General features: G+C 51.6%; 11 protein-coding genes across 12 annotated transcripts; 6 read left to right on the top strand and 5 right to left on the bottom strand.

Moving 5' to 3' along the window:
* Positions 1–264: 264 nt before the first annotated feature.
* Positions 265–1,308, top strand: PV05_04419 (uncharacterized protein). Its single transcript, XM_013460818.1, has 2 exons — positions 265–478; positions 569–1,308. Exons 1-2 carry the CDS (start codon positions 365–367, stop codon positions 1,187–1,189), a joined length of 735 nt encoding a protein of 244 aa, XP_013316272.1. The 5' UTR covers positions 265–364; the 3' UTR covers positions 1,190–1,308.
* Positions 1,141–2,148, bottom strand: PV05_04420 (uncharacterized protein). The gene is made up of 2 exons (XM_013460819.1): positions 1,670–2,148; positions 1,141–1,611 (listed from the first exon to the last, which is right to left on the bottom strand). The coding sequence occupies exons 1-2, from the start codon at positions 1,967–1,969 to the stop codon at positions 1,312–1,314; spliced, it is 600 nt and encodes a 199-aa protein (XP_013316273.1). The 5' UTR covers positions 1,970–2,148; the 3' UTR covers positions 1,141–1,311.
* A 328-nt stretch (positions 2,149–2,476) lies between these two features.
* PV05_04421 (uncharacterized protein) lies at positions 2,477–3,418 on the bottom strand (the record flags this gene model as incomplete). Its single annotated transcript, XM_013460820.1, has 2 exons — positions 2,477–3,043; positions 3,092–3,418. The coding sequence occupies 2 exons, from the start codon at positions 3,416–3,418 to the stop codon at positions 2,477–2,479; spliced, it is 894 nt and encodes a 297-aa protein (XP_013316274.1).
* Positions 3,419–4,370: 952 nt separating this feature from the next.
* PV05_04422 (uncharacterized protein) lies at positions 4,371–6,278 on the top strand (the record flags this gene model as incomplete). Its single annotated transcript, XM_013460821.1, has 8 exons — positions 4,371–4,425; positions 4,483–4,612; positions 4,670–4,801; positions 4,854–5,019; positions 5,090–5,456; positions 5,509–5,780; positions 5,832–5,990; positions 6,045–6,278. The coding sequence occupies 8 exons, from the start codon at positions 4,371–4,373 to the stop codon at positions 6,264–6,266; spliced, it is 1,503 nt and encodes a 500-aa protein (XP_013316275.1). The 3' UTR covers positions 6,267–6,278.
* Positions 6,279–6,590: 312 nt separating this feature from the next.
* PV05_04423 (uncharacterized protein) lies at positions 6,591–8,628 on the top strand. Its single transcript, XM_013460822.1, has 5 exons — positions 6,591–6,702; positions 6,769–6,856; positions 6,929–7,515; positions 7,578–7,696; positions 7,748–8,628. The coding sequence occupies exons 2-5, from the start codon at positions 6,823–6,825 to the stop codon at positions 8,406–8,408; spliced, it is 1,401 nt and encodes a 466-aa protein (XP_013316276.1). The 5' UTR covers positions 6,591–6,702; positions 6,769–6,822; the 3' UTR covers positions 8,409–8,628.
* PV05_04424 (uncharacterized protein) lies at positions 8,606–9,510 on the bottom strand (the record flags this gene model as incomplete). The annotated part of the gene is made up of 2 exons (XM_013460823.1): positions 8,606–9,170; positions 9,302–9,510. The coding sequence occupies 2 exons, from the start codon at positions 9,508–9,510 to the stop codon at positions 8,606–8,608; spliced, it is 774 nt and encodes a 257-aa protein (XP_013316277.1).
* Positions 9,511–9,889: 379 nt separating this feature from the next.
* On the bottom strand, positions 9,890–14,014 carry PV05_04425 (uncharacterized protein). Its single transcript, XM_013460824.1, has 3 exons — positions 12,082–14,014; positions 11,924–12,034; positions 9,890–11,877 (listed from the first exon to the last, which is right to left on the bottom strand). The coding sequence occupies exons 1-3, from the start codon at positions 13,757–13,759 to the stop codon at positions 10,055–10,057; spliced, it is 3,612 nt and encodes a 1,203-aa protein (XP_013316278.1). The 5' UTR covers positions 13,760–14,014; the 3' UTR covers positions 9,890–10,054.
* Positions 13,921–15,715, top strand: PV05_04426. Of its 2 annotated transcripts, XM_013460826.1 has the most exons (3): positions 13,921–14,767; positions 14,839–15,450; positions 15,513–15,715. In XM_013460826.1, the coding sequence occupies exons 1-2, from the start codon at positions 14,243–14,245 to the stop codon at positions 15,055–15,057; spliced, it is 744 nt and encodes a 247-aa protein (XP_013316280.1). In that variant the 5' UTR covers positions 13,921–14,242; the 3' UTR covers positions 15,058–15,450; positions 15,513–15,715. The 2 variants fall into 2 exon arrangements, with proteins under 2 accessions (XP_013316280.1, XP_013316279.1); XM_013460825.1 differs by having other exon boundaries at positions 14,839–15,715.
* On the bottom strand, positions 14,376–16,157 carry PV05_04427 (uncharacterized protein). The gene is made up of 3 exons (XM_013460827.1): positions 15,956–16,157; positions 15,732–15,907; positions 14,376–15,679 (listed from the first exon to the last, which is right to left on the bottom strand). The coding sequence occupies exons 1-3, from the start codon at positions 16,079–16,081 to the stop codon at positions 15,433–15,435; spliced, it is 549 nt and encodes a 182-aa protein (XP_013316281.1). The 5' UTR covers positions 16,082–16,157; the 3' UTR covers positions 14,376–15,432.
* A 127-nt stretch (positions 16,158–16,284) lies between these two features.
* PV05_04428 (uncharacterized protein) lies at positions 16,285–19,088 on the top strand. The gene is made up of 4 exons (XM_013460828.1): positions 16,285–16,516; positions 16,689–16,873; positions 16,920–16,995; positions 17,042–19,088. Exons 1-4 carry the CDS (start codon positions 16,478–16,480, stop codon positions 18,851–18,853), a joined length of 2,112 nt encoding a protein of 703 aa, XP_013316282.1. The 5' UTR covers positions 16,285–16,477; the 3' UTR covers positions 18,854–19,088.
* A 252-nt stretch (positions 19,089–19,340) lies between these two features.
* PV05_04429 (uncharacterized protein) lies at positions 19,341–20,265 on the top strand. Its single transcript, XM_013460829.1, has 3 exons — positions 19,341–19,527; positions 19,582–19,768; positions 19,826–20,265. Exons 1-3 carry the CDS (start codon positions 19,441–19,443, stop codon positions 20,167–20,169), a joined length of 618 nt encoding a protein of 205 aa, XP_013316283.1. The 5' UTR covers positions 19,341–19,440; the 3' UTR covers positions 20,170–20,265.
* Positions 20,266–20,318: the final 53 nt, after the last annotated feature.

A 20,318-nucleotide genomic window follows, 5' to 3' on the forward strand; every position in this document is an offset into this window, starting at 1 on the left:
TTAACTGCTCAAGAGCATTTTACCTTGGTTGGTCGTTGACGAAAGTTGCTTTGGTGATGCAGTTGGCAAAGCTGTAGGAAGTCTTTTATCTTGTGCCCATAGTGTCGGTATGCTGCTTGGCTGGTCAAGCATTTATTAGGCGCCGGTAAAAATGCTTAGGATGTCTTGGTTGCAGCCCAGCCAACCACATTGGCCAGCCGAGGTAGAAATCTTCCGGGGCCCTGTAGGCCCACGATATCTTTAGGCTCTGCAGCTCGCTCGGCGCGTCACGCGGCGAGGCTGCGCCCATGTCTGCATTCCAAGTCGCTGTCCACAATACCGAGGCCTTGCATTCAAAGTGTTCTATTGCATTGATCCATCCAAAATGGCATTTCCTCAACCTCCTGGCCTGCTTCCCGCCGAGGTCGCTTTCCTCTGCGAAATGGAACAAGTCACCGTCATCCCACGGCAACGCCTCGACCGTCTTGACTTACTAGGCGTAAGTCCTTCCCTCTGCACCACTTGAGGTGCGGGGCATATGTACTTCGATCAATATTCAGACTCTTCTGACATGCCACGCTGCGAACAGGGTTCCACGAAACCTCTCATCCCTCCTCAAAGATCAACATTACCTCTCTGGCTTGCGATTATGTTAAAACGCCAGCGACGTGCCAACATTATGCCGCCGCCATGGCTATATCCCGAGAACCTTTTAGAAATCCTCGAACTGGAGACGAAACATTTTCAAGACTCCTTTTCTCCGCCGCCGCAGATACCGCCGAGACGGCAGACAGACTATACAGGAAAGCCATTTTATACTTCGTCACCGTTTGTGGAGTCTTGTACTGCAAACGCTGCGCCGACAGCACTGCCATACCATTGGTTCGAGATATCAGAGATGTTCCTCGAGTCTGCGAGCGACGATGTGTCAGAACCGGACAGGGTGCGGCAGCTGTTAAGAGATATCAGAGAAGTCCGGCTAGCCAAGGTGCGGAAAGAAGTCGATCACTTATCCGGAGACGGGGAAGGCACGCGACTAGACGGAATAGGTGCGATGGAACTGTCCGAGTCCAGAGGCTTCATGACAGGGGTCATGGACGGGCTGAGAAAACTCGATGCGAGTCGCGAGCAAGCCAGACGAGAGCGCGAAGAGGAAGAGAGGGAAAATAGAAGATATAATGAGGACGACGAAGACGACGAAATGACATGAAATCCTCATCCACAGCTCGCAAAGAATTATGTTCATTGAATCATACATGGACACCAAACCCATGAAAGTCACCCCCAGAAGAATCGCTCGTTCGAGGACCCGTAACATGGGAGCAGGAGATGTCACGAGGGCTGGGAAGCGGCATTTCCTCCATCCTTCTCTTGGAGTTTTCTTCTTGCCTCCAAGATCATCTCATCTCTTCTTCGCTGTAGCATCTTTTGGCGGGCTTCTTTGCTGCTTGCCCAGCCCGGGGGTGGGGATTCTTCCTCTCTTTCTTTGCCTTTGGAATTGAGTTTGGCCTGCAAATTGTATCGCGTGATAAGGTCGGGAGGAAGAGATTTCAGCATTGCTGCAGAGGACGACGTTGCGACATTAGCAGGTGGGTTTGTAAACGATATCTGCGGCTGGAAAGACGGTGGAGCCTGTTGTTCCAAGGTTAATATCCTTCCACGACAGATATGCGACTGCCTGGTAACTTACCGGATCCAACCCTTGCCCCGTCAAGACTCTTTCCGTCGTAGCCTGCACGCTCCCTCTATTCCGATGCAAGTCCCACATAATGTCTCTGCGATTCAGCTGCGGAAACATCTGGGCTATCTGGTCGACTTGCGCCGGAGTAAACCGGAGGCCGTTGTTTCTGGATGACGATGAAGGATTGCCATCTGCGCCGGTTCTGGGTGAGGAAGAGAAAAAGTATCGATAGATGAAGTAGCCTAGAACGGCGACAAAAGCAAGGCTAGGAATGGAAATGGTGGCTTCCTCGTCGACTGAGGATGACATGGTCGCTGTGATTCTGTGGGGGGGAGAGTATTGGTAGGATGGGCGACTGAAAGCGGACCTTGTACGGATATGTTCTGCGTAGATTGCTGCTGGATATATATCAGGATGCACCGAACGTCAGGAAGACGGTGCGCTATCAGCAATATTCGGCTAGTCGTGCAAGTTGGCAAATGTTCAGGAAGCCATCTCTTGCAATCATGCCCGATATTCACTCGCTCACTTTAGGTCATTCACATGACTCGCTGCTTGAGCCGCTGGGCAGTGTTGACTTAAAGCGGCGTGACTCGCCCCCAGTTGAACTTGAAGTCATGTAACTGTTCTCCATGGTCACCCTCTCGACATAATACTCACTACGGAGTACCTCATGCATCTCGTTCACCTCACTCCGTCCGTTGTCTCCATTTCTCATCATTACAGGCAAGTCGGGCGTTTTCATCTATTCACATCTCATTGAAACTACAAATGCAAAAGAGTACTTGGAAAGGTCAATTGTGGCAACATCAACTGTTACTTAGTAGCAACCTTGTGGTGCCATCTGCCGAATTCCTCTCTTTTGTCGTCCTGTCCGAAATCATGGGTGTGCGCAAGTGTCCTATGGTCCAATTCGTCGACGAACTCGGCTGCAATCTGGATGCCACCTTCCTTCTCAATCTGTCGGATCTTTGGTTCGGCAGATTTGGGGAAGACTATGGTCATAGGGCTTCTATACCAATCTGCGAAGAATATCAGGTTGAGCATGACCCTGACCTCATCAGCTGTTCGATTAGGCATCCCGGCGTGCCATAATCTCATATCGCGGATAATGATGCCTCCTTTCTTGACGGTGGGTTGGACAGGAGGGCCATGAGCCTGAAATGTCTCGTCTAAGAGGTGCTGATGAATGCCGCTCATACCGTTCTGGTCGGCGAATTTGGTTGTCGTGTGAGTGCCTAGCCAGCACTCAGTCGAGCCATTCTCGGGCGAACAGTCAATCAAGACGACGTTGACGGCTAGACTGAAGCAGGCGCGAGGATGTTCATAATGAACGTCGCTGTGGACAGGCTGGCGGCTTTCCCCAGGGAAATTGGTGTTTGCCTTGTGGTATCGGAGGACTGGGTTCGGTCCCATCATTGTTTTGCATACTTCCACGGCGAAAGGATTTGCGTGTATATCTGGCAGCAGGTATTCCGGCTCCGGAATCATGTGTTGAAGGATGTTCTGAGCCTTGCTGTCGTAGTTGAACCAAGTGGCTGAGCCTTCGCGCAGAGCTTTGGCCTCTTCGATCATGCGCGGGTTGAGCATATCCAGGCTCTCCTCCGCGACGGCATTGTCCAGAACGACTACCCCATCCTCAGAGAGTGCCACGACAGCCTTTTCCAGGTTCTGTTTGGAGATCTTGCCGGTCCTGCGTTCCTCCGGACTGATCTCGACATGGACCGACTCTCTTTGCTTCTCCAGGGATGCGATCATCTTGAGTTGTGTTGGATTTGCTCGTAGGATATCGAGAATGGTTAGTCAGCCTTGAGGTAGATGCTGTTCTGTGATGTTGCCAGCTCAGAGCTTGTCAGTACTCAGAGAGCTATATATTGCCTCCGGTCTGACCAGGTTTCCGCCTTGATGTACCGGATGTCTTGGTCTACCGGAAATCTCCACGGAATCGCACGCAATCCACAGAGTTGTCCAAGATCAATGATCAAAATTGTTCGCTTCGTTCTCGGGTTCCTCTTCCCTAGCCTTGACTGTTCGACTTGCCCCTCTTGTACATGTGAATCCCTTCCCAAAGATAGGGAGGGAGGTCTAACGGCTTTTGCATAAACGTCGAGCTCAACCTAATCCCGGATGGGCAATTCAGACAATGCCCAGATGTCTAGTCGCAAGGCTGACATGGTGAGCCGTCGCATGGTCGGGAATATTTAATTTGTAACCGAGCAACGTCCACTCGGATATCCCCACTGTGAGGAAGGAGACGGTATACTGCATCTGCATGTATTCGGATATCGGGTTCTTTTGAGAGTCTAACCCAATGTGGCAACTCGAACAGTCCCGCATGTGTGTTGGCTCCAGGCATTACGGCCTAGATTTTGACGATGGTATGTGTTCGCGAACTCTTTCATTTCTGTCTACTCTGTGGAAGAGCACCACCCACGTGTAGTCCTGTCCATTTCGCGTGCCGACAACTTGCAATTATGGGATAACTTTACAGTCTCTCATTCGCTGCAACCCGGCTCTGCGGTATGGTAGTCTAGTACTCACTGCTCAAGCCCTCCGCGATAACACGAACCGGCTCGGGCAACAAATGGCATACTCTTGATTACCTCTTGGGTATATAAATACTTCAGCTTTGGTCTTCATGGACCGAGCCTGCTAGGACCATCACTCTGCCTTCGAATCTTTGCAAACGGCTTCTTGTCTTGCAAGCCCCATGTCTGCTGAAGGTCTCAAGGATTCAGCTGAAGCCACAAAAATGGCGACGAAAGGTACACTCTGGTCTTGATAACTAAGTGTGTCATATATGGTGGACTAACATCTAGCAGTTGACTCAGAGCAACAACAAGATGTTACTCCATCGAGGAAGAGAAGCCTCTTTGGCTTCCAGGTACCAAGCTACTCCGATCCCATGGTGCAGATCGTCATTGTTGGCTTTATATTGTTCCTGAATCCTGGGTATGTTCACATCTGTCCATTGCCTTTGGTGTGGGCTCATTGCTAAGACAATAATAGTATGTACAATGCATTGACAGGCCTGGGAGGCGCTGGACAAGTGGATGCCACCGCTCAAAACAACGCCGGCATTGCCCTCCACACCACTTTTGCGGTCATTGGATTCTTGGTCGGAATTTTCCATAACTTCTTGTACACGCATATGTGTCCCTGGAGGCCCTTTTTGCGCTAACAAGTTCTGCAGGGGCACAAAATGGACAATGGCAATCGGAGGCATCGGCTACTGTGTCTATTCAGCTGCGTTCTTGTGCTACAATCATACCAAGAACGAGGGCTTTGTCATTTTCTCGGGTGCTCTTCTCGGTTTCTGTGCTGCGTTTTTGTGGTGCGCACAGGGTGTCGTGATGATGGTCAGTATACAACACCAACTATGCACTCCTGCTCTATAAGATACCTGCTGACAGACCTATCTTGCTCAAGTCTTACCCTGTCGAATCTCAGCGAGGTCGCGCCATCTCGATCACTTGGCTTCTTTTCAACCTTGGTGCAGTCATCGGAGCTGCGGTGTCTCTGGGCCAGAATTGGAGTGTCAAGGCCGGCCATGTCACTGATGGAACCTACGTTGGTTTTATTGTCCTGGAGGCAGCCGGAGCTCTGCTCTGTTGCTTCCTGACTCCCAGTGACAGGATCATTCGAAAAGACGGGACTAAAGTACAAAAGGTCGTTCACCCAGGGCTGAAGTCTGACATTGTTGGCCTCTACAAGACCCTTGTGACGGATCCCTGGGTTGTTTTGCTCTTCCCTATGTTCTTCGCTTCCAATTATTTCTACACCTATCAATTCAATGGTAGGGGCTTGGTTTGGCATTGTGGTAGCCCTTTGCTGATCAACCTTCCCAGACGTCAATGCCTATTACTTTTCGACTAGAACCCGCGCATTCAACAACATCTTCTACTGGATCTCGCAGATCATCGGTGCTGCTGCCTTTGGCGCTTTCCTTGACTGGACACGATTCAATCGACGCACTCGAGCAGTCATGGCCTGGGCCATGTTGTTGGCTCTAGTCATGTCCATTTGGGGAGGGGGCTATAAGTTTCTCCTAAAGACTGACCGCAATGTCAAGGGACCTGAAATGGATCTCTTTGACTCAGGTTACATCTGGTGTCTCTTCGTATGTTATCACGGTCCCGGTTTGCAAACGATCACTGACGCAGATCATCAGCTGTACATGTCCTACGGTTTGCTAGATTCTCTGTGGCAAGTCTTTTGCTACTACACCATGGGAGCAATGTCGAACGACCCTCGCAAACTTGCCTACTATGCCGGCTTTTACAAGTCGATTCAGGCCGTTGGAGCAACAACTATCTCCAAGTTGGATGCGGTAATGGTCACGCATTTGCATTGATATTGTCATGGACTAATAATATTTTTGCAGGACAAAGTGTCTTTCCACATCAATTTTGGAACTAGCTGGGGTCTGATGGCAGGTGGACTGGTCATTGCATTGCCGCTTTATTACTGGCGTCTGCATAACACCGAGATCACAGAGGCTGACTTCGTCGAGCCTACGATCACAGAAGGACAGGCTGAGGAGATCGAGATGGGCGATGCCAAGGCTGACGGCAACACAACCGTCAGTGAGAAGCACTCCCATTGAGCATCACAGCGGAGAGATGGTTGGTTTGTGCTCGTCATGGATGGTGTGATCAGTTTCCGCAGGACTGAAATACGAACCTGAGCACCATCATGCACTATTCTGCGCCGAATATACAGGGATGAAACGCATAATTGACGGGCTTGGCGGATGAAGGCTGATCCGCTTGACTAGTTACGCTAGTATGTACACAGATTAGCGTTATATCCAATCATCCAATCAGCTCGAAATCTTTGTCTACGGCGCCGCGGTTGTGGGAATTCCCCCGCCAAACCTCCTTCCAGCTACTCAAGTCTCGTCTTTCCTCACTTTTTCCACGTTTTGAAAGCCTTCATCCTCCAAGCTTAGCTTACTGCGGGTCGGGTTGACGCTTGTACCAGACGATTCCATCTCACTTCTCCCACTAAAGCAGTCTCCGGCCGCTGTTGATCACTGCCAGGTGAGCATCCTTCTCTTAAGAGATCCGGTTTCGGAGAACGTAGCCTGATAGTGCCTGACCAAACAGACGCGCAGAGGCCTAACTGCAAAGAGAGCTATCTCTCCACAATGCCCCGCTGCGATGGCCTCAGGGAACATCAAGCGTGTGAGAACAGGTATGGCGGAAACACCGCTCCTTTCGCCATGATTTTCGTTATCCTTATGCCCCATTTACTGACTGTTTGCAGGGTGTTGGACCTGTAGAAGACGCGGGTATCGCTGCGATGAAGGCAAGCCAGTCTGCAAGGAATGCACTCGTCTGGGCCTTGAATGTGAAGGCTACAGCATCCGCTTGACGTGGATGAAGTCGACTTCTCGCATCCAAACCCCCAAAGCACGTCGGCCCAAAAGTCCTGGCGGCAATGGACCTACTAGGGCACGAGAAGTGCCACAGCCTGGTGTACAGTCCGAAGGGGCGCTGCAATTGGCAATCTCGAAGTTGCAAGCGGCACCACCATCGGTACTGTCCCCCAAGGATCAATTCCTACTACAGCATTATTTCTACACGGTCTCAGGGCTGCTCTCAAGCACGCATGACAGGTCGATCAATACCTACTGCAGAGTCGTCCTGCCCATGGCCATGTCATCCGACCTGCTTCTAGATACCCTTCTACTCGTATCGACATCTCATCTGGCATCCACGTATGAAGAGTTTGCTCTGGAGTTACCACACTATCGCAATCGCGTCTTACCAAAGTTGATCAATCGCATTAACACATGGGAAGGGTTCGACCCAACTACATTGGCCACCATCATAATGATGAGTATCAATGAGGTACCAACGCCACACTGCGCTACCCTTTTACGACCAGCTCACTGACGTTTGGCGATGTTTAGATATTTGAAGCCAACCCCAAGAACTGGTCTGGACACTTGAGAGCCGCCGGCAAGATCATTTCCGATTACATGGCTCAATGCAAGGCGCCAGACCATGACATAAAGATGCTCCTAGACATGTGGGTTGCCCGCAGAGAACACGCAATTAAAGCTGACAGGTCGACCGACAGATTTGCCTACCACAACGTCCTTGCGAGCGTCGGTACCAACCATACGTCGCTGGTGATGGACTTTTATAGCAAAGATACGTGGTCAGCGCTCGCCGGTCACAGCAATGCTTTCCTCGCCTCCGTTGATCGACTTCTCTCTCTTGTCGCCAAATTGTCGATGCTATCTTCGTCATTGACGGACGATGGATGTAGCAGGTACATCAAGGCCTCCCAGCTCCCTGCGGCAAGGAATCTCAAAATGGAACTGGAAAATTGGGCACCTCCGCAAGCAATTCCCAACGATGCTTGCAATACCGCCGAGGCAATGCGATATGCAGGTCTCCTATACTTTCACAAATTGACCTCGATGTCTCTCCGTGACCATGACCGCGCAGATATCGAGCATTATTGCAGAGAAATTGTCAGACATATCGGATACGTCTCGATCGATAGTCCTGCCGCAGCAAGCCACCTGTGGCCGCTCTACATGGCCGGCTACTTTCTCAATCACCATGGATCAGTCGATCACGAGACCCAGGCTTTTGTCAGGGGCCGCTTGACGGCTCTGAGGTCCAAACGCGGCGTCAAGACTGTGGATACGGTTCGAGAGCGCCTTGAGCAGGTTTGGATTTCGGAAGACACCGGAACACCTGCTCTGGACGCCCCGTTGATTTTGTTATAATGAAGACATGATGGAATGAACGTAAGAATTGGGCTCGAGCGTTATGTGACACGAGTAGACTAGGGCAGTACTGCCAGCAAAAGTGTGTTTCAAGGAGGGATTGGCTCAATTCGGACTCCGGTGACAGAAAGGGTGTACATCTATTATATAGCTTTGGAACATCGTGTCTGGAAATACATGGGAAACATACAAGCTGGTCAGCACAACACTGAAGCACGACTTGACTTTTTGAATTCCCATGTGCTTACTGGCTGTGATTGTTGGGCCCAACCTCGCCCGGCGAGCCCTACTGCCTTTCGGGCATCCTGCATCCTCTCCTTCCACTCGACCACTTCCTCCCTCTTCAGACCTTTCGCCAACTCCATCGTCGCCGGCTGAAAATCATACTTCCCCTGCATCATCATCGGGCCTTTCTCATCCCTCTGCAGAACAATCAGTGCAATCACAGTGTTCCTGCCCACGGCGTCGCTGAACTTCTCCTCCAAATCGGCATTCCACTCGGGCCAGTTGGCCTCGTTCTCAAGCCAAGCCATATCCGTCTTGAAGCCGCCTTGCCTATCGAATACCGTGCCCGCCCCGCGGTTCGGGTAGTCGAACACGAACGGATTCGCCATCTCAAGGACCTTGTGCGGCGCTTCCTTGGGGAACAGCGGGACGATATACTCTAGGTAGGTGCGGCGCGCGAAGTCACATGCATTGAAGAGCGGCTTGGGCGAGGCGAGGGGGTTGTTGCGATCGAGCTTCGGGTCGCACATGAGTGAGCTATAGCACGTACAATGTTCAGCAGTGAAATTTTTGAATACTACTAGGCCAAAAAAAATCATTGAAAGTTATAGTGACCCAGACCTAGGTGGTAGGTGTAGGTGTACATGTACATGTACATGTATACTCACAGTAAAAAGGCATTCGTTTCCTCGGCGAGTTCGAGCAGCTCCTTAAGATCACGGCGCTGGACCGGTCTCCCTCCCGGTCCTATCGCACTGCTGTTAGGCACTTTCTTTTTCCTTTTCTCGTCGGACGAAGACTCGGTCTCCCAGTCTTCATCGTTGTCATTACCCTTGTCCTGGGTTGCCGTGCCGGCCTCTTGCTTGAGCCCCGACATGTTTATCGACCCGCTTCCGAGAAGGTGGCTCAAAATAGAATTGGTCTCTCTCGAGAAGAAAACCGCTCAGCTGGTCTGTAGAACTTCACAAAGAGAATCGAGGTCGAATTTGAGTCTGGATACTTCATGGATGATGCCAAAAAGGCGGTGGAGATACTTGAGCATGATTGGTGATCAAGCGACACCATCCTCCTTGTCTAGTGACGATCATCATGCCATACCATGGTACACACCTGGTACGTCCTGAGGATGAGGAAGGGATCAGCAGTGGGCGTAAGGGCGGGATTGCGTGAGCTTGAGAACGGCTGCCTGCTCAGGAACAGACACTATCTACCTGTAAAACACGGCAGTAGGTGGGCGTAACACGGAATATTCGCCCTTATCAGCGTAGGAGGAGTATGCCCAAGTACTTTCTTCGCCGATACCAGAGTAGATGATGAGTGAAAGTTCTTTATTCTTCTTCTCCAGTCTCGCTACAATGCTCCATAGGAGAACAGATCGTCATATCGTGCGAAAAGCTCGCGCAACATCCCATCCTCGAGGCTTATGATTTGCCTGCATCCCAACCAACCCAAGTCCGAGGCATGACTCTCCAGACCATGACCTCTCCGCTTTTCAGGTCTCCGACCTTGAAACTCTCCTCTCTCACCTTTGGCTTCTTGCCTTTCTCCAGATCCCTTCCTTGCTCCAAGGCTCGAATCTTCTTCTTTGTACCGTCCCATTCCGCCACGACAGCTACGTGCTCAGGCTTGCCCACGTCCATGCTGTACTTCGCGTGCAGACTGCCCTTATGTCCCGCAAATCTGGCATTGCGGAATGTGACAATGTCACCAGGGCGAATCTCGTCGTATTGTTGCGTCGAGGCGTTGCCCAGATTAGCATAGACCAGAGCACCATAAGCCCTCGACCCAATCGGTAAGAGTGCCGTCGAATGCGGCCTCAAAAGTTCATGCACAAGCCCTTGAGCAGATCCATCCGCGACAGATGAACCCACCATGCCAGCAGCAGCTTTTGCTATCTGAGTGCCATACTGTGCAGACGCATTTTCAAGTTGATCCCGCCTAGGTGGCGGCGGCGGTCGCTCATGCTTCTGCTCCAAGGTGACGTGCGATGGATCCACCGCGTCAAAACTAGCGTTGATAGTCGTCTGGGAATAGTCCATATACAGAACATAGACATCCTTCGAGATAGTGTTTCGGCCTCCGCGCTTAGTGGAAGACGAGGACTCCATCTCAAACAGGACATCTGATCGTCCTTGCAATGAAGGGGGTGGCATATTGTCTTGCGTCCACCACATCGTACCTCTCCCCAGATCCAGATCATGAGCGATATAACCTTGTTCACTACTTGTGCGCGACTGCTCTATCGAACGACGCGAGACTGTGCCGGATCTCTTGACGTCAAGAGATCCTCGCGGTGATCCGGATGGCGGGGGAGGGGCGAAGCCCGTAGAAGGCTGAGTATATTCGGTCCTCTCCGGAGGAGGTGGTGGGGCACTTCTTTCAGCTGGATGGGGTCGCATATAACCTTGTGGGGAACTTGCTCCATACAAGTCTTCCTCTTCAAGCTCCTCCTTTGGCGATTGTAGTCTGTTTGAGTACTGATTTCTGCTTGGATGTGCAGATGGGCCGTGGTGGGGTGCAGAGTACCGGTATGGGTCGTATTCCTCATCATCGCCTCCTTTAGATGGAGGCACTGGCGGAGGAGCCGCACGAGGAGCATCCATGGAGCTCCTTCGGTTAGGAACAGGCTGGGATGGCGGCGGCACTTCTCGGGGTGCTGGCGCAGGAACGGGAGGCATAGGAGGTGCAGCCCTCGTGGGCAGGTTCTTTGGTGACTTCATGGCATCATCGGTGAGGACTCCCTCGTCAAGACTTGAGTCACGATTATGGGCCTTCAATGCGTCTTTGTGCTTCGCACTGGAGGCGATATCGGTGTCATAGTCTCCATCGTACTCAGTGACCTCGTCTTCGTCACTGACATCAGCCGCTTGAGGTTGAGGCACATTCAGGCCACGTGAATCGCTTGTTGATCGGCGACTCGGGAAACCTGGAGGCGGGGGTGGTGGAGCTCTTGTCTGAGGAGCTGCAGCCGTTGGGCTCACAGGAACAGGAGGCGGAGGACGACTCGTGCGCTTGTCTGCGGCTGGGGCAGTTGTGAAATCATTTGTCTCGAGGTTCGGAGACTCGGCAACCCTTAAAGGGGGATGAGGTGGGACGCCAGATGGGCTGGTCGGCGTATCTGCACCTGGTGATTTCATTGGGATCTTGTCTTCCTCGGATAAGTCTGATTCCCCGTCGTCTTCGTCGTCAGCACGGGCGTCACCAGATGTAGGGGCTGCCGGAGGCAGGGGAGGCGGAGGTCGGGCTAAGCGAGTCAGTAACTTCCAAACCCAGCACGGAAGATAACCTACAAGTTGGGGACTGAGGTACAGGAGGCATTGGTCTTGTGGCAGCAGGCGGTGGTGGCGGCGCTGCTGCAGCAACTCTAGTCTCGCGAGGAGGTGCGGGAGGTGCGGCTCGGTCTATAGAACATTAGCGAATCCCCAAAATCAAACTTGGGTGTACCTACCCTGAGGTGGCGGTGGAGCAGGCCTGTCCGTAGAGCGTCTTTCTAACGGATGAGGAACATGGTCATTATGGTCGCCATGCGCTACGGACTCTTGGGGGGTAGGTTGCGCAGTGTCCTCATCACCGCTGTCCTCCGCAGGCTCTTCGTGTCGCGTCGGCGCTGCGTTAGACATCCCTGGCAGAGCCATGATTCGAATGGGTGCAGCTCTCTCTTGCGGCTCCTCCTGAGGCTGGGTTTCTGAGGGTTTTGTGGATTCTGCAGGTTTTGGCTTCCTCGTTCCAGCTGAACCCATACCCCCTGGTGGCCCGAACATGCCCATCATTCCCATCCCTCCGCTCATCTTCGCCATCCTCTCACGGAGTTCCCTCCTTCGACGGACTTCAGGATCTTCCTCTTCTTCTTGGTCGTCCTCCTCTTCATCATCTTCCTGATCCGCTTCGTCGGCCGCCGGCTGCTTGGTTGTCTCTACAATCCGTTTATCAACGCCCTTTGATTTTGGTCGTTCCTCCTCAGTAGACGTCTCCTGAGCGTCTTCGTCATCACCAGCTCCCGAGTCATCGGCGTCATTCGTGTCGCTCACGAGTTCGCGAACCGGTTGAGGCTGCGGTGTGACGCCCGTCAAACCTGTTGCACGACGCGATGGGGGAGCCCGATCGCTCTCATCCTCGGCAAGCTCAACGGATTGACGGCGAGGAACGTCGTCAGTACTCGGCATTGGGACTGACGGCTCCGCTGGTGCAGGCTCTTCGATGGTCTCCGTAGGCTCGACTCGCTTCTTTGGTGGTTTCTTAGGCTTATCTTTCTTTTCGGCATTTCGGGCAGCTTGTTCCAATTGTTGCTTCTGAAGCAGGGCTATTCTATCTTTCAGACTTTGTGGCTTGGGTTGATCTTCAGCCTCAGGTTCCTCCTGCGCAACAGGGTGTTCTGCTTTCTCATTCGTTTCCTGCTCATGCAAACTTGTATCTTCTTCCTCCCGACGATACGGTTTCTGCACCGGCTGTTCACGGGGTGGTGGGACATAGGCATTTCTGCTAGGAGGAGGGGCAACAAAGGGCTTTTTGATGAAGCCTGTGCCGGCACCGCCCCCAGGCTTGAAAGGAGTGATAGGAGCTGCAGCAGGCTTATTGAATGCTGCAATTCTGTCTTTGAAGGAGCTTGAGGTTGGCTTTTCGGCTACAGGTGGAGGAGGCTTCGAGGTTGAAGGGGGTGGAGGAGATTTCAAGGTGCTAGTTGGGCTGGGAGGTGCCGCCGGTTTAGGTGCAGACGAAGATTCAGGTGCTTCCTCCTTGACAAGGTGTAGACGATCGGAGAGCTCTTTGGGAGGGCCTGCTTCTTCTAGTGGCGACGGGTGTACAGGTTCAACTGCAGGAAGGACAGCCTGCGGTGCTGGAGATTCCGGCAAATGTTCTGGCACAGGTTCCGAAGCATCTTGAGCAGGCGCACGCTTAGGGGCTCTTGAGGGACGGGTAGGAATCGCCGGTTCGTACTTCTCGACGAAGTTCTTCGGAAATATGCCCTCTATCTTCTCTCCTGAACTGTTCACATATGCACCGGCATACCAGTCTTCGTCCTCCTCTGCTGTGACTGTGATTATCTGGCCGTTCTCGAAGTTCAAGTCGTCCGGCTCTTCCGATTTGTACTCAAAAACCGCTTTGACCTTGAACGGTACCGTAGGCATCCTGACTTGTGAATTGGCGCTCCAACGACAGGCGAGGTTGTTGCGTTGCGGCGGCTTTGAAGGTTCAATGATCTTACCCGATCAGACCGGTGACGCAGCACCTGCGCCACCTTAATCACGTTCGCTGCCAAGCTGAGGGTAATACGACAGGGTGAGGATGTCCCGGCTCTGCAATCGATCACCTGAACGTCTGACAAGAGAATTTGGTGAAGAGGTGAGACGGTGAAGGACAAAGTAGCTGGTCGGCAATGTGGCATTAATTGGTTAGAAGTGGCCTTCGACAACCTGGCGACGTGGGGCAGAAGTTCAGAGACCGCCGCAACATCAGGCCGCCTTCGGTTTAGAGGTCGTACGCTAGAAATTCGCCGCGATCCTTCGTCGAGGAACTGTTTGCGCCTCGACATACACATCAACGCCTGGTCAGGTGTTCCTCATTCTCAATCACCTTTGGCAGAGGTCGAGTGACGACATGAGTGGGAAATCATGACCACCAACATGTCAAAAGCCGAAGCCGAAAAGCGCATCCGTTCTACAGTTCTTCGCCATGCTACCGATATCGAGGACAGGAAGAGACTACAATCCCGTATTGTTGACTTGATCGTTGAAGCATTCGATCTACCATCAAAAACAGATGCCGATCCAGCAAGGCCACAACTATCAGATGCCTCTCTATTTAAGCAATGCCTAGGGCTGTTCCAAGCATCTGATCTGGACGACCTCGTTTACGAACGAAATGTAGACAACAGATGCGGCTACGCTCTCTGTCCCAAACCAAACCAGAAATTGTCGCATAACGGTGACTTGATGTGGAACAAGAAAGGTGGCAAAGACTTCAAACTCGTCAACAAGGCAGAAATGGAAAAATGGTGTTCACCACTCTGTCAAGAAAGAACGGCCTTCGTTCGCGCTCAACTCGGTACGGAGCCAGCTTGGTTGAGAGACGTTAAAGCTGTTGACATCAAATTTTTGGACGAAGTTGGTACTGACAATCTTGTGGAGTCGCTCAATGTAAGTCACCTGAAGGATGTTACCCACGAGTCTTGCTTTTTCCGGGCATCAGGTCCGCTAACTACCACTAGTCCCTCTCGCTCGCCAAAGCAGCAGATGACGATGTCGCAGAGAAAATGCAGGCACTTTCCCTTGAGCGCGGCGAACTCAAGGTCAATCGCGCTGACAACTCTGTTGCACTTGTCGAGAAGTCGAGCGACGCTATTCCGAAGGCTCCATCCCTGAAACCGAAGCAGCAGAACGCCGTCGAGGGTCATCAGCCGCGCAAAGTCCGCTTCCAGAACCCCTGAGATGACAATACGCAGTCTGACGTTCTGGAGACCAAGAAGATGTTATGATTGAGAGCACCATGACAGGGCCCGCCTCCTGCGACGAAAGGATCCAAGCCTAATGTGATGGTGGTGATGAGCTGAAGCTGTGCTAGTATGATTCCTAGGCACCAAGGCAGCGACTAACCCCAGAGTCCCCGCTTGATGCAAGTTATCGGGATTCTAGCTTGTAGTGCTGCGATGCCGTGCTGAAGTGGGGTTGGGGGCGAGGAGCTCACAGCCCAAATCGTCGACAAAGAAGCATGCCGCACGGAGCTAGAAGAAAGGATTTCGTGGATATTGCGCAGCCGAAGTCATCACCATTCAGCTTGACCGAGGGTGTAAGGCGCTGTGGCATCATCCGCCGAAAGCAAAGTATGCTCTTTCGAGCGGTTGTCTTTCGAACTCCCATGCTAACCAGTCACTCCTCGTTGTAGGCAACAAGCCCATGCTGTTTACTTTGTATATCCCTAGGCCTAGCAAGAGGCACTGCATAAGGACATAAACTGCTTTGGCACCCAGCATTTGCGAACGTGTGCCTACGCTTTCGAATTTGGAAAATGCCATGTTGGTCTGCGTAATAGCTTGAATTGGATTCTTGAAGCTGTACTAGATCAGTAGCCGCCCGAGCCGTGATGGCAGGTTATGTAGCTTACAGCATCCAAACCATCATGATGGAAAATATCTGTAGAGAGTTGCCGGACATGTAACCCATGATAGCCTGCATGGGCAGTTGCTTCGCAGGCGCCAGTGCAATCTCCCAAGCCTTCTTTAGCTTCAAGGTTTCGGTCTCTTCAGGTGTAGGTCCTTTCCTTGCAGAAACTTGCGATTTCTAGCAGGTGTAAGCCAAACTTCTCATATGATCTGGGTTCTTGCTGACCTGTTTCCCGGCCGCTGATTTCGAGGACGAGAAGCCGGGAGGGTCTGGAATGCTGTGGGCATGTTTCGGCTTCGAAGGAAGACCACTGTTAAGTTCAACAACCCATTTCGGCTGTGTGTGATCCATTGTGCTTGATTCGATGGTGATTTACGGCCAGAGAACGCAGGATGCTGGACTTCAGTACTCCGTACCTAGGTAGGTGATTGAAGGTCGCAGTTTAACAACCAAGCAACATAACGGAACGGAAATTGTAGCCTCCGGCGCTTGGCCTGAGTAAGCGAGCAGATGTGCCTCTCGACTCCTTTCCGCCTACATTCACATTTGTCTGGAGCACCTCTAATTCTCGAAATGTTCTAGTCCTTTGTCAACACTCGTCTACTAGTCGATGGCAGTCCGCTGGTAGCCATGTCGTGACACAGTGTTGATGTACCTACGTACACTGAAGGAATTTGCCAGACCTGACACCGACAGCGGGTCAACTTCGACTACTCTTGTTCCCGCTGGGAGAACGATATATCGAGAATGTCGTCCGGCCATGGGGACGCGAAACTCTTTGCCAGAGTAAGTCAAATTCCGTGTTTCCTGATGTTTCCTTTGTTTTCAGTCCTGTGCGAAGGGGACAAGGAATGTCTCCTTGATCAGCCCAAGTGCGTCAATGGAGGTTAGGACACACGTACCCTCTAGAGGAGCCGCATGTATTTATCTAAGGAACGCCTGCTTACACAGGCTAAAGGGCAAAGTCGCTGAGTTACGACAAGAGCTCATCAACCCGGGCAAAAAGGACAAAAATCATTCTGGGAAGAAAAACGCGCTCAAGAAGATCGTTGCCAACATGACCATGAGTAACAACGACATGGTCGCTCTCTTTCCCGACATCGTCGCCTGTATGCAGATACCGGTACTCGAGATCAAGAAGATGTACGTCTGCTCGTTCTGGAGTTGCAACCCCTGCTGACGGATGTAGGTGTTTCTTGTACCTACAACATTATGCCCGTTTGAAACCAGATGTTGCTCTCCGAGCTCTACCCTTTCTACAAGATGTAAGCAGTTCTTTTCCCACTCAGCAGGTCTATCTGACGGAGACAGGATATGCAAGATCCAAATCCACTAATTCGAGCACTGGCATTGAGGACAATATCATATATTCACGTTCGCGAATTTGTCGAAGGCACGATTACTCCCCTGAAGAAGTTGATGACAGATCAGGATCCCTACGTTCGAAAGACAGCAGCCATCACCGTGGCCAAGATCTACGACCACGACAAAAGAATGGTCGAAGGCTCAGACTTGATCGATAGACTCAACCGAATGCTTAAGGACGACAACCCAACAGTCGTTGCCTGCGCACTATCCGCACTCCAAGATATCTGGGAAAGAAGCGAGAACATCAAATTGACCATTGACTATTCAAGTGCGTCGAAGATTGTCGCCATATTGCCCGATTGCAATGAGTGGTCACAGACATATGTCCTTGAAGCGCTTATCTCATATGTGCCACAAGAGTCAGGAGAGGCCCTCCTCCTGGCGGAACGAATCGCCTCTCGACTGTCGCACTCCAACTCTGCCGTGGTGCTCACCTGCATCCGAGTCATCATGTACCTGATGAACTACATCTCAGACCAGAAAAAGGTCGACGAGCTCGCGCGCAAACTATCACCACCTCTGATTACGCTGCTGTCCAAACCGTCCGAGATCCAATATCTTGCCTTAAGAAATGCCATTCTCATTCTTCAACAACGACCCGAAGTCTTACAGAACGACATTCGGGTCTTTTTCTGCAAATACAACGATCCAATCTACGTCAAAGTAACGAAACTGGAGCTCATTTTCATGCTTGCCAACAAAGACAATATTTCCGTCGTCCTACACGAGTTACGAGAGTATGCCACAGAAATAGACGTCCAATTCGTCCGCAAAGCTGTCCGAGCAATTGGCAAACTCGCCATCAAAATCGAACCCGCAGCTCGTCAATGTATCGACACCCTTCTCGACTTGGTCAACGCCAAGATTCCCTACATCGTCCAAGAAGCGACCGTCGTCATCAAGAACATTTTCCGCAAATACCCCAATCAATATGAGTCCGTCATTTCGACTGTGATAGGACAGATCGACGAGCTCGACGAACCCGAAGCCAAGGCTGCCATCATCTGGATCATTGGCGAATACGCAGATCGCATCGATAACGCCGATACACTGCTTCAAGACTACCTGTCGACTTTCCACGAAGAGCCCATTGAAGTGCAGCTGGCCCTACTGACTGCTACCGTGAAACTATTCCTGCACCGTCCAACAAAAGGTTCCTCAATCGTGCCACAAGTCCTGAAATGGTGTACAGAAGAGACAGACGACCCAGACCTGCGGGATCGAGGCTTCATGTATTGGCGCCTCCTATCCACGGACCCGGCAGCGGCGAAGAAAGTCGTCATGGGTATCAAGCCTCCCATCACAGCGGAAAGCGAGAAGCTGGATCCCACCACCCTGGAGGAGCTTTGCCTGGGTATCGGCACCTTGGCGACAATCTACCTGAAACCGGTGCAGCAGGTCTTTCGCGCTGCCCGACCGCGGCGCTTGCAAGAGTCGCCTGCCCTACAGCGACGAAAGGAGGAGTTCAATCGTGCACTTGGCTCGCCAGGAATGAATCTTGTCAATCCCGTGTCGTTGAACACCGCAGCGACAACACCTGGCGGCACGCCTTTGCCAGGCCATCAAGATGCGATCAAAGCAGCGGACGATTACTTCAAGAACCTCAGCCTAAGCGATAATAGCGGCGGGGATATCTTGACCAGCCCTGTTGCAAACGGTGTAGGTGGAAATCCCTATGTCGTCAGCCAGAACGCGCCGCAGCAGGTTCTTAATCCACAGGCCAATTTTGCGCAGAACGGAGATCTGTTATTGTAATAGAAAGGAATTGTCGTACTCGAGACATTGCGGAGGTGTACATGGGACGTCCTTTCAATTGTTGATTAAATATACTGGCAGTAGCATTCGGTGTCTATGAGAACCCTGTCATTGAAAGAGAGAGAGGCAGACAAGCCTATAAAACTTGAAATGAAGATATCTTACCTCGACTGGAAGAGAGCTCAGAATTGCATACCGGATAGTGCAGCAAGGAGTCTCCCGAAGTCGGTTTTGATCAAGCACCGTCGGACATGTCTTTGACCAATCTGCATCATCTCACACCCCAGGCTCGACTGCAGCCATCTCCGCTATTAATTCTGGACTATCTGACTGGCAGGAAAGTGCAACTTTGAACAAGAAACAAAGCGCAACGGAGAAGATACTCGAGTCATCGGGAAGAACAAGTCACGTCATCTCTGACTCGTGATCCAACAGTAGCACAACGGTCTTGTTAGAGGGGAATCCAGAGGAACAAACGGGCCAGGTCCTCGTTCCCACGACCTATCTTTATTCACAGGGACCTTCTGCTTCTGCTGCAGTTATTTCGCAGATGATAGTTAATTGACAAGAGTCAATTTTTTGCAACGATGTTGTCCCTTCTGGTCGTCGTCTTCCTGATCCAGCTCTTCTGCCACCTCATCTTGACCATCGGCTCCAAACCGATTAACGACCTGGTATGCGACTATCCTTTTCACCTTTACAACGTTCTTGCTGACGATGAGTTCTAGTTATGGCAAATCTACTGTCGACTCCCTATACAGTCTTCGCGCGACATTCAAGAACAAATCCGCCTGCGCAAGGAAGTGGTTCGATTAAAGCGAGAAATGAACGCAATCAGCGCGCAGGATGAGTTTTCGAGGTGGGCGAAGGTACGGCGACAACACGACAAGGCTATGGCAGACCATGATCAGAAAGGTAAGTCGGATCGTGCAAAACTTCAGGAGGCCCTGCGCTAAATTCATCGGTTTGTAGCTGCCGCCGTTTCATCATCTCGAGCCTCATTCGACACCAAAGCAACTGCTATCCGTTGGCTATGCACAAGTGGGTTGCGGTTTGGTCTACAATTTTGGCACGCCAAAACGCCAGTGTTCACATATCCTCGCGGCTGGTTCCCATGGTATATCGAGTGGCTGTTGGGGTTTCCTAGGTGTCCCTACGGAGGCGTGAGCATCAACGTCTGGAGCATGGCATGCGCAACAGTCATTGCGTTAGTCTGGGACGTGACAATCTACGCGATACAATATGTCCAAGAGATGAAAGGTGGCCAGAAAGTGAAGAGGCCAATTCCTATCACGGCCATGGAAAAGAGCAAATGACAAATGAGAATTCAGAGAATGCTCGTGAAACAAAATGAGGATATTGTAATGCTTCATCAGAGATATTTAATCGTTGATCGTCACTGACCAGCCATGCTCAATTCGAGGTCATGGAGGCCTAAGTGCTTGACTCTATTGATTGTAGTGTC

Source organism: Exophiala xenobiotica (genome assembly GCF_000835505.1).
Source record: "Exophiala xenobiotica strain CBS 118157 unplaced genomic scaffold supercont1.3, whole genome shotgun sequence".
In the NCBI taxonomy this organism is placed as follows: domain Eukaryota; kingdom Fungi; phylum Ascomycota; class Eurotiomycetes; order Chaetothyriales; family Herpotrichiellaceae; genus Exophiala; species Exophiala xenobiotica.

What these genes read in the sequence shown, in the direction of transcription:
- PV05_04423 (XM_013460822.1), top strand. Translation starts at nt 6,823, where the DNA reads ATGGCCTCAGGGAACATCAAGCGTGTGAGAACAG. An exon ending in TAATGATGAGTATCAATGAG is followed by an intron (nt 7,516 to 7,577) that starts GTACCAACGCCA and finishes GGCGATGTTTAG; the next exon opens with ATATTTGAAGCCAACCCCAA. An exon ending in ATAAAGATGCTCCTAGACAT is followed by an intron (nt 7,697 to 7,747) that starts GTGGGTTGCCCG and finishes GTCGACCGACAG; the next exon opens with ATTTGCCTACCACAACGTCC.
- PV05_04426 (XM_013460825.1), top strand. Translation starts at nt 14,243, where the DNA reads ATGACCACCAACATGTCAAAAGCCGAAGCCGAAAAGCGCATCCGTTCT. An exon ending in ATCTTGTGGAGTCGCTCAAT is followed by an intron (nt 14,768 to 14,838) that starts GTAAGTCACCTG and finishes AACTACCACTAG; the next exon opens with TCCCTCTCGCTCGCCAAAGC.
- PV05_04427 (XM_013460827.1), bottom strand. Translation starts at nt 16,081, where the DNA reads ATGGATCACACACAGCCGAAATGGGTTGTTGAACTTAACAGTGGTCTT. An exon ending in AATCAGCGGCCGGGAAACAG is followed by an intron (nt 15,908 to 15,955) that starts GTCAGCAAGAAC and finishes TACACCTGCTAG; the next exon opens with AAATCGCAAGTTTCTGCAAG. An exon ending in ATCATGATGGTTTGGATGCT is followed by an intron (nt 15,680 to 15,731) that starts GTAAGCTACATA and finishes GATCTAGTACAG; the next exon opens with CTTCAAGAATCCAATTCAAG.
- PV05_04425 (XM_013460824.1), bottom strand. Translation starts at nt 13,759, where the DNA reads ATGCCTACGGTACCGTTCAAGGTCAAAGCGGTTTTTGAGTACAAATCG. An exon ending in TGCTCCACCGCCACCTCAGG is followed by an intron (nt 12,035 to 12,081) that starts GTAGGTACACCC and finishes AATGTTCTATAG; the next exon opens with ACCGAGCCGCACCTCCCGCA. An exon ending in TGTACCTCAGTCCCCAACTT is followed by an intron (nt 11,878 to 11,923) that starts GTAGGTTATCTT and finishes TGACTCGCTTAG; the next exon opens with CCCGACCTCCGCCTCCCCTG.
- PV05_04419 (XM_013460818.1), top strand. Translation starts at nt 365, where the DNA reads ATGGCATTTCCTCAACCTCCTGGCCTGCTTCCCGCCGAGGTCGCTTTC. An exon ending in ACCGTCTTGACTTACTAGGC is followed by an intron (nt 479 to 568) that starts GTAAGTCCTTCC and finishes CGCTGCGAACAG; the next exon opens with GGTTCCACGAAACCTCTCAT.
- PV05_04428 (XM_013460828.1), top strand. Translation starts at nt 16,478, where the DNA reads ATGTCGTCCGGCCATGGGGACGCGAAACTCTTTGCCAGA. An exon ending in GTACTCGAGATCAAGAAGAT is followed by an intron (nt 16,874 to 16,919) that starts GTACGTCTGCTC and finishes TGACGGATGTAG; the next exon opens with GTGTTTCTTGTACCTACAAC. An exon ending in CTCTACCCTTTCTACAAGAT is followed by an intron (nt 16,996 to 17,041) that starts GTAAGCAGTTCT and finishes TGACGGAGACAG; the next exon opens with GATATGCAAGATCCAAATCC.
- PV05_04420 (XM_013460819.1), bottom strand. Translation starts at nt 1,969, where the DNA reads ATGTCATCCTCAGTCGACGAGGAAGCCACCATTTCCATTCCTAGCCTT. An exon ending in CGGGGCAAGGGTTGGATCCG is followed by an intron (nt 1,612 to 1,669) that starts GTAAGTTACCAG and finishes TTGGAACAACAG; the next exon opens with GCTCCACCGTCTTTCCAGCC.
- PV05_04429 (XM_013460829.1), top strand. Translation starts at nt 19,441, where the DNA reads ATGTTGTCCCTTCTGGTCGTCGTCTTCCTGATCCAGCTCTTCTGCCAC. An exon ending in CCAAACCGATTAACGACCTG is followed by an intron (nt 19,528 to 19,581) that starts GTATGCGACTAT and finishes GATGAGTTCTAG; the next exon opens with TTATGGCAAATCTACTGTCG. An exon ending in GGCAGACCATGATCAGAAAG is followed by an intron (nt 19,769 to 19,825) that starts GTAAGTCGGATC and finishes ATCGGTTTGTAG; the next exon opens with CTGCCGCCGTTTCATCATCT.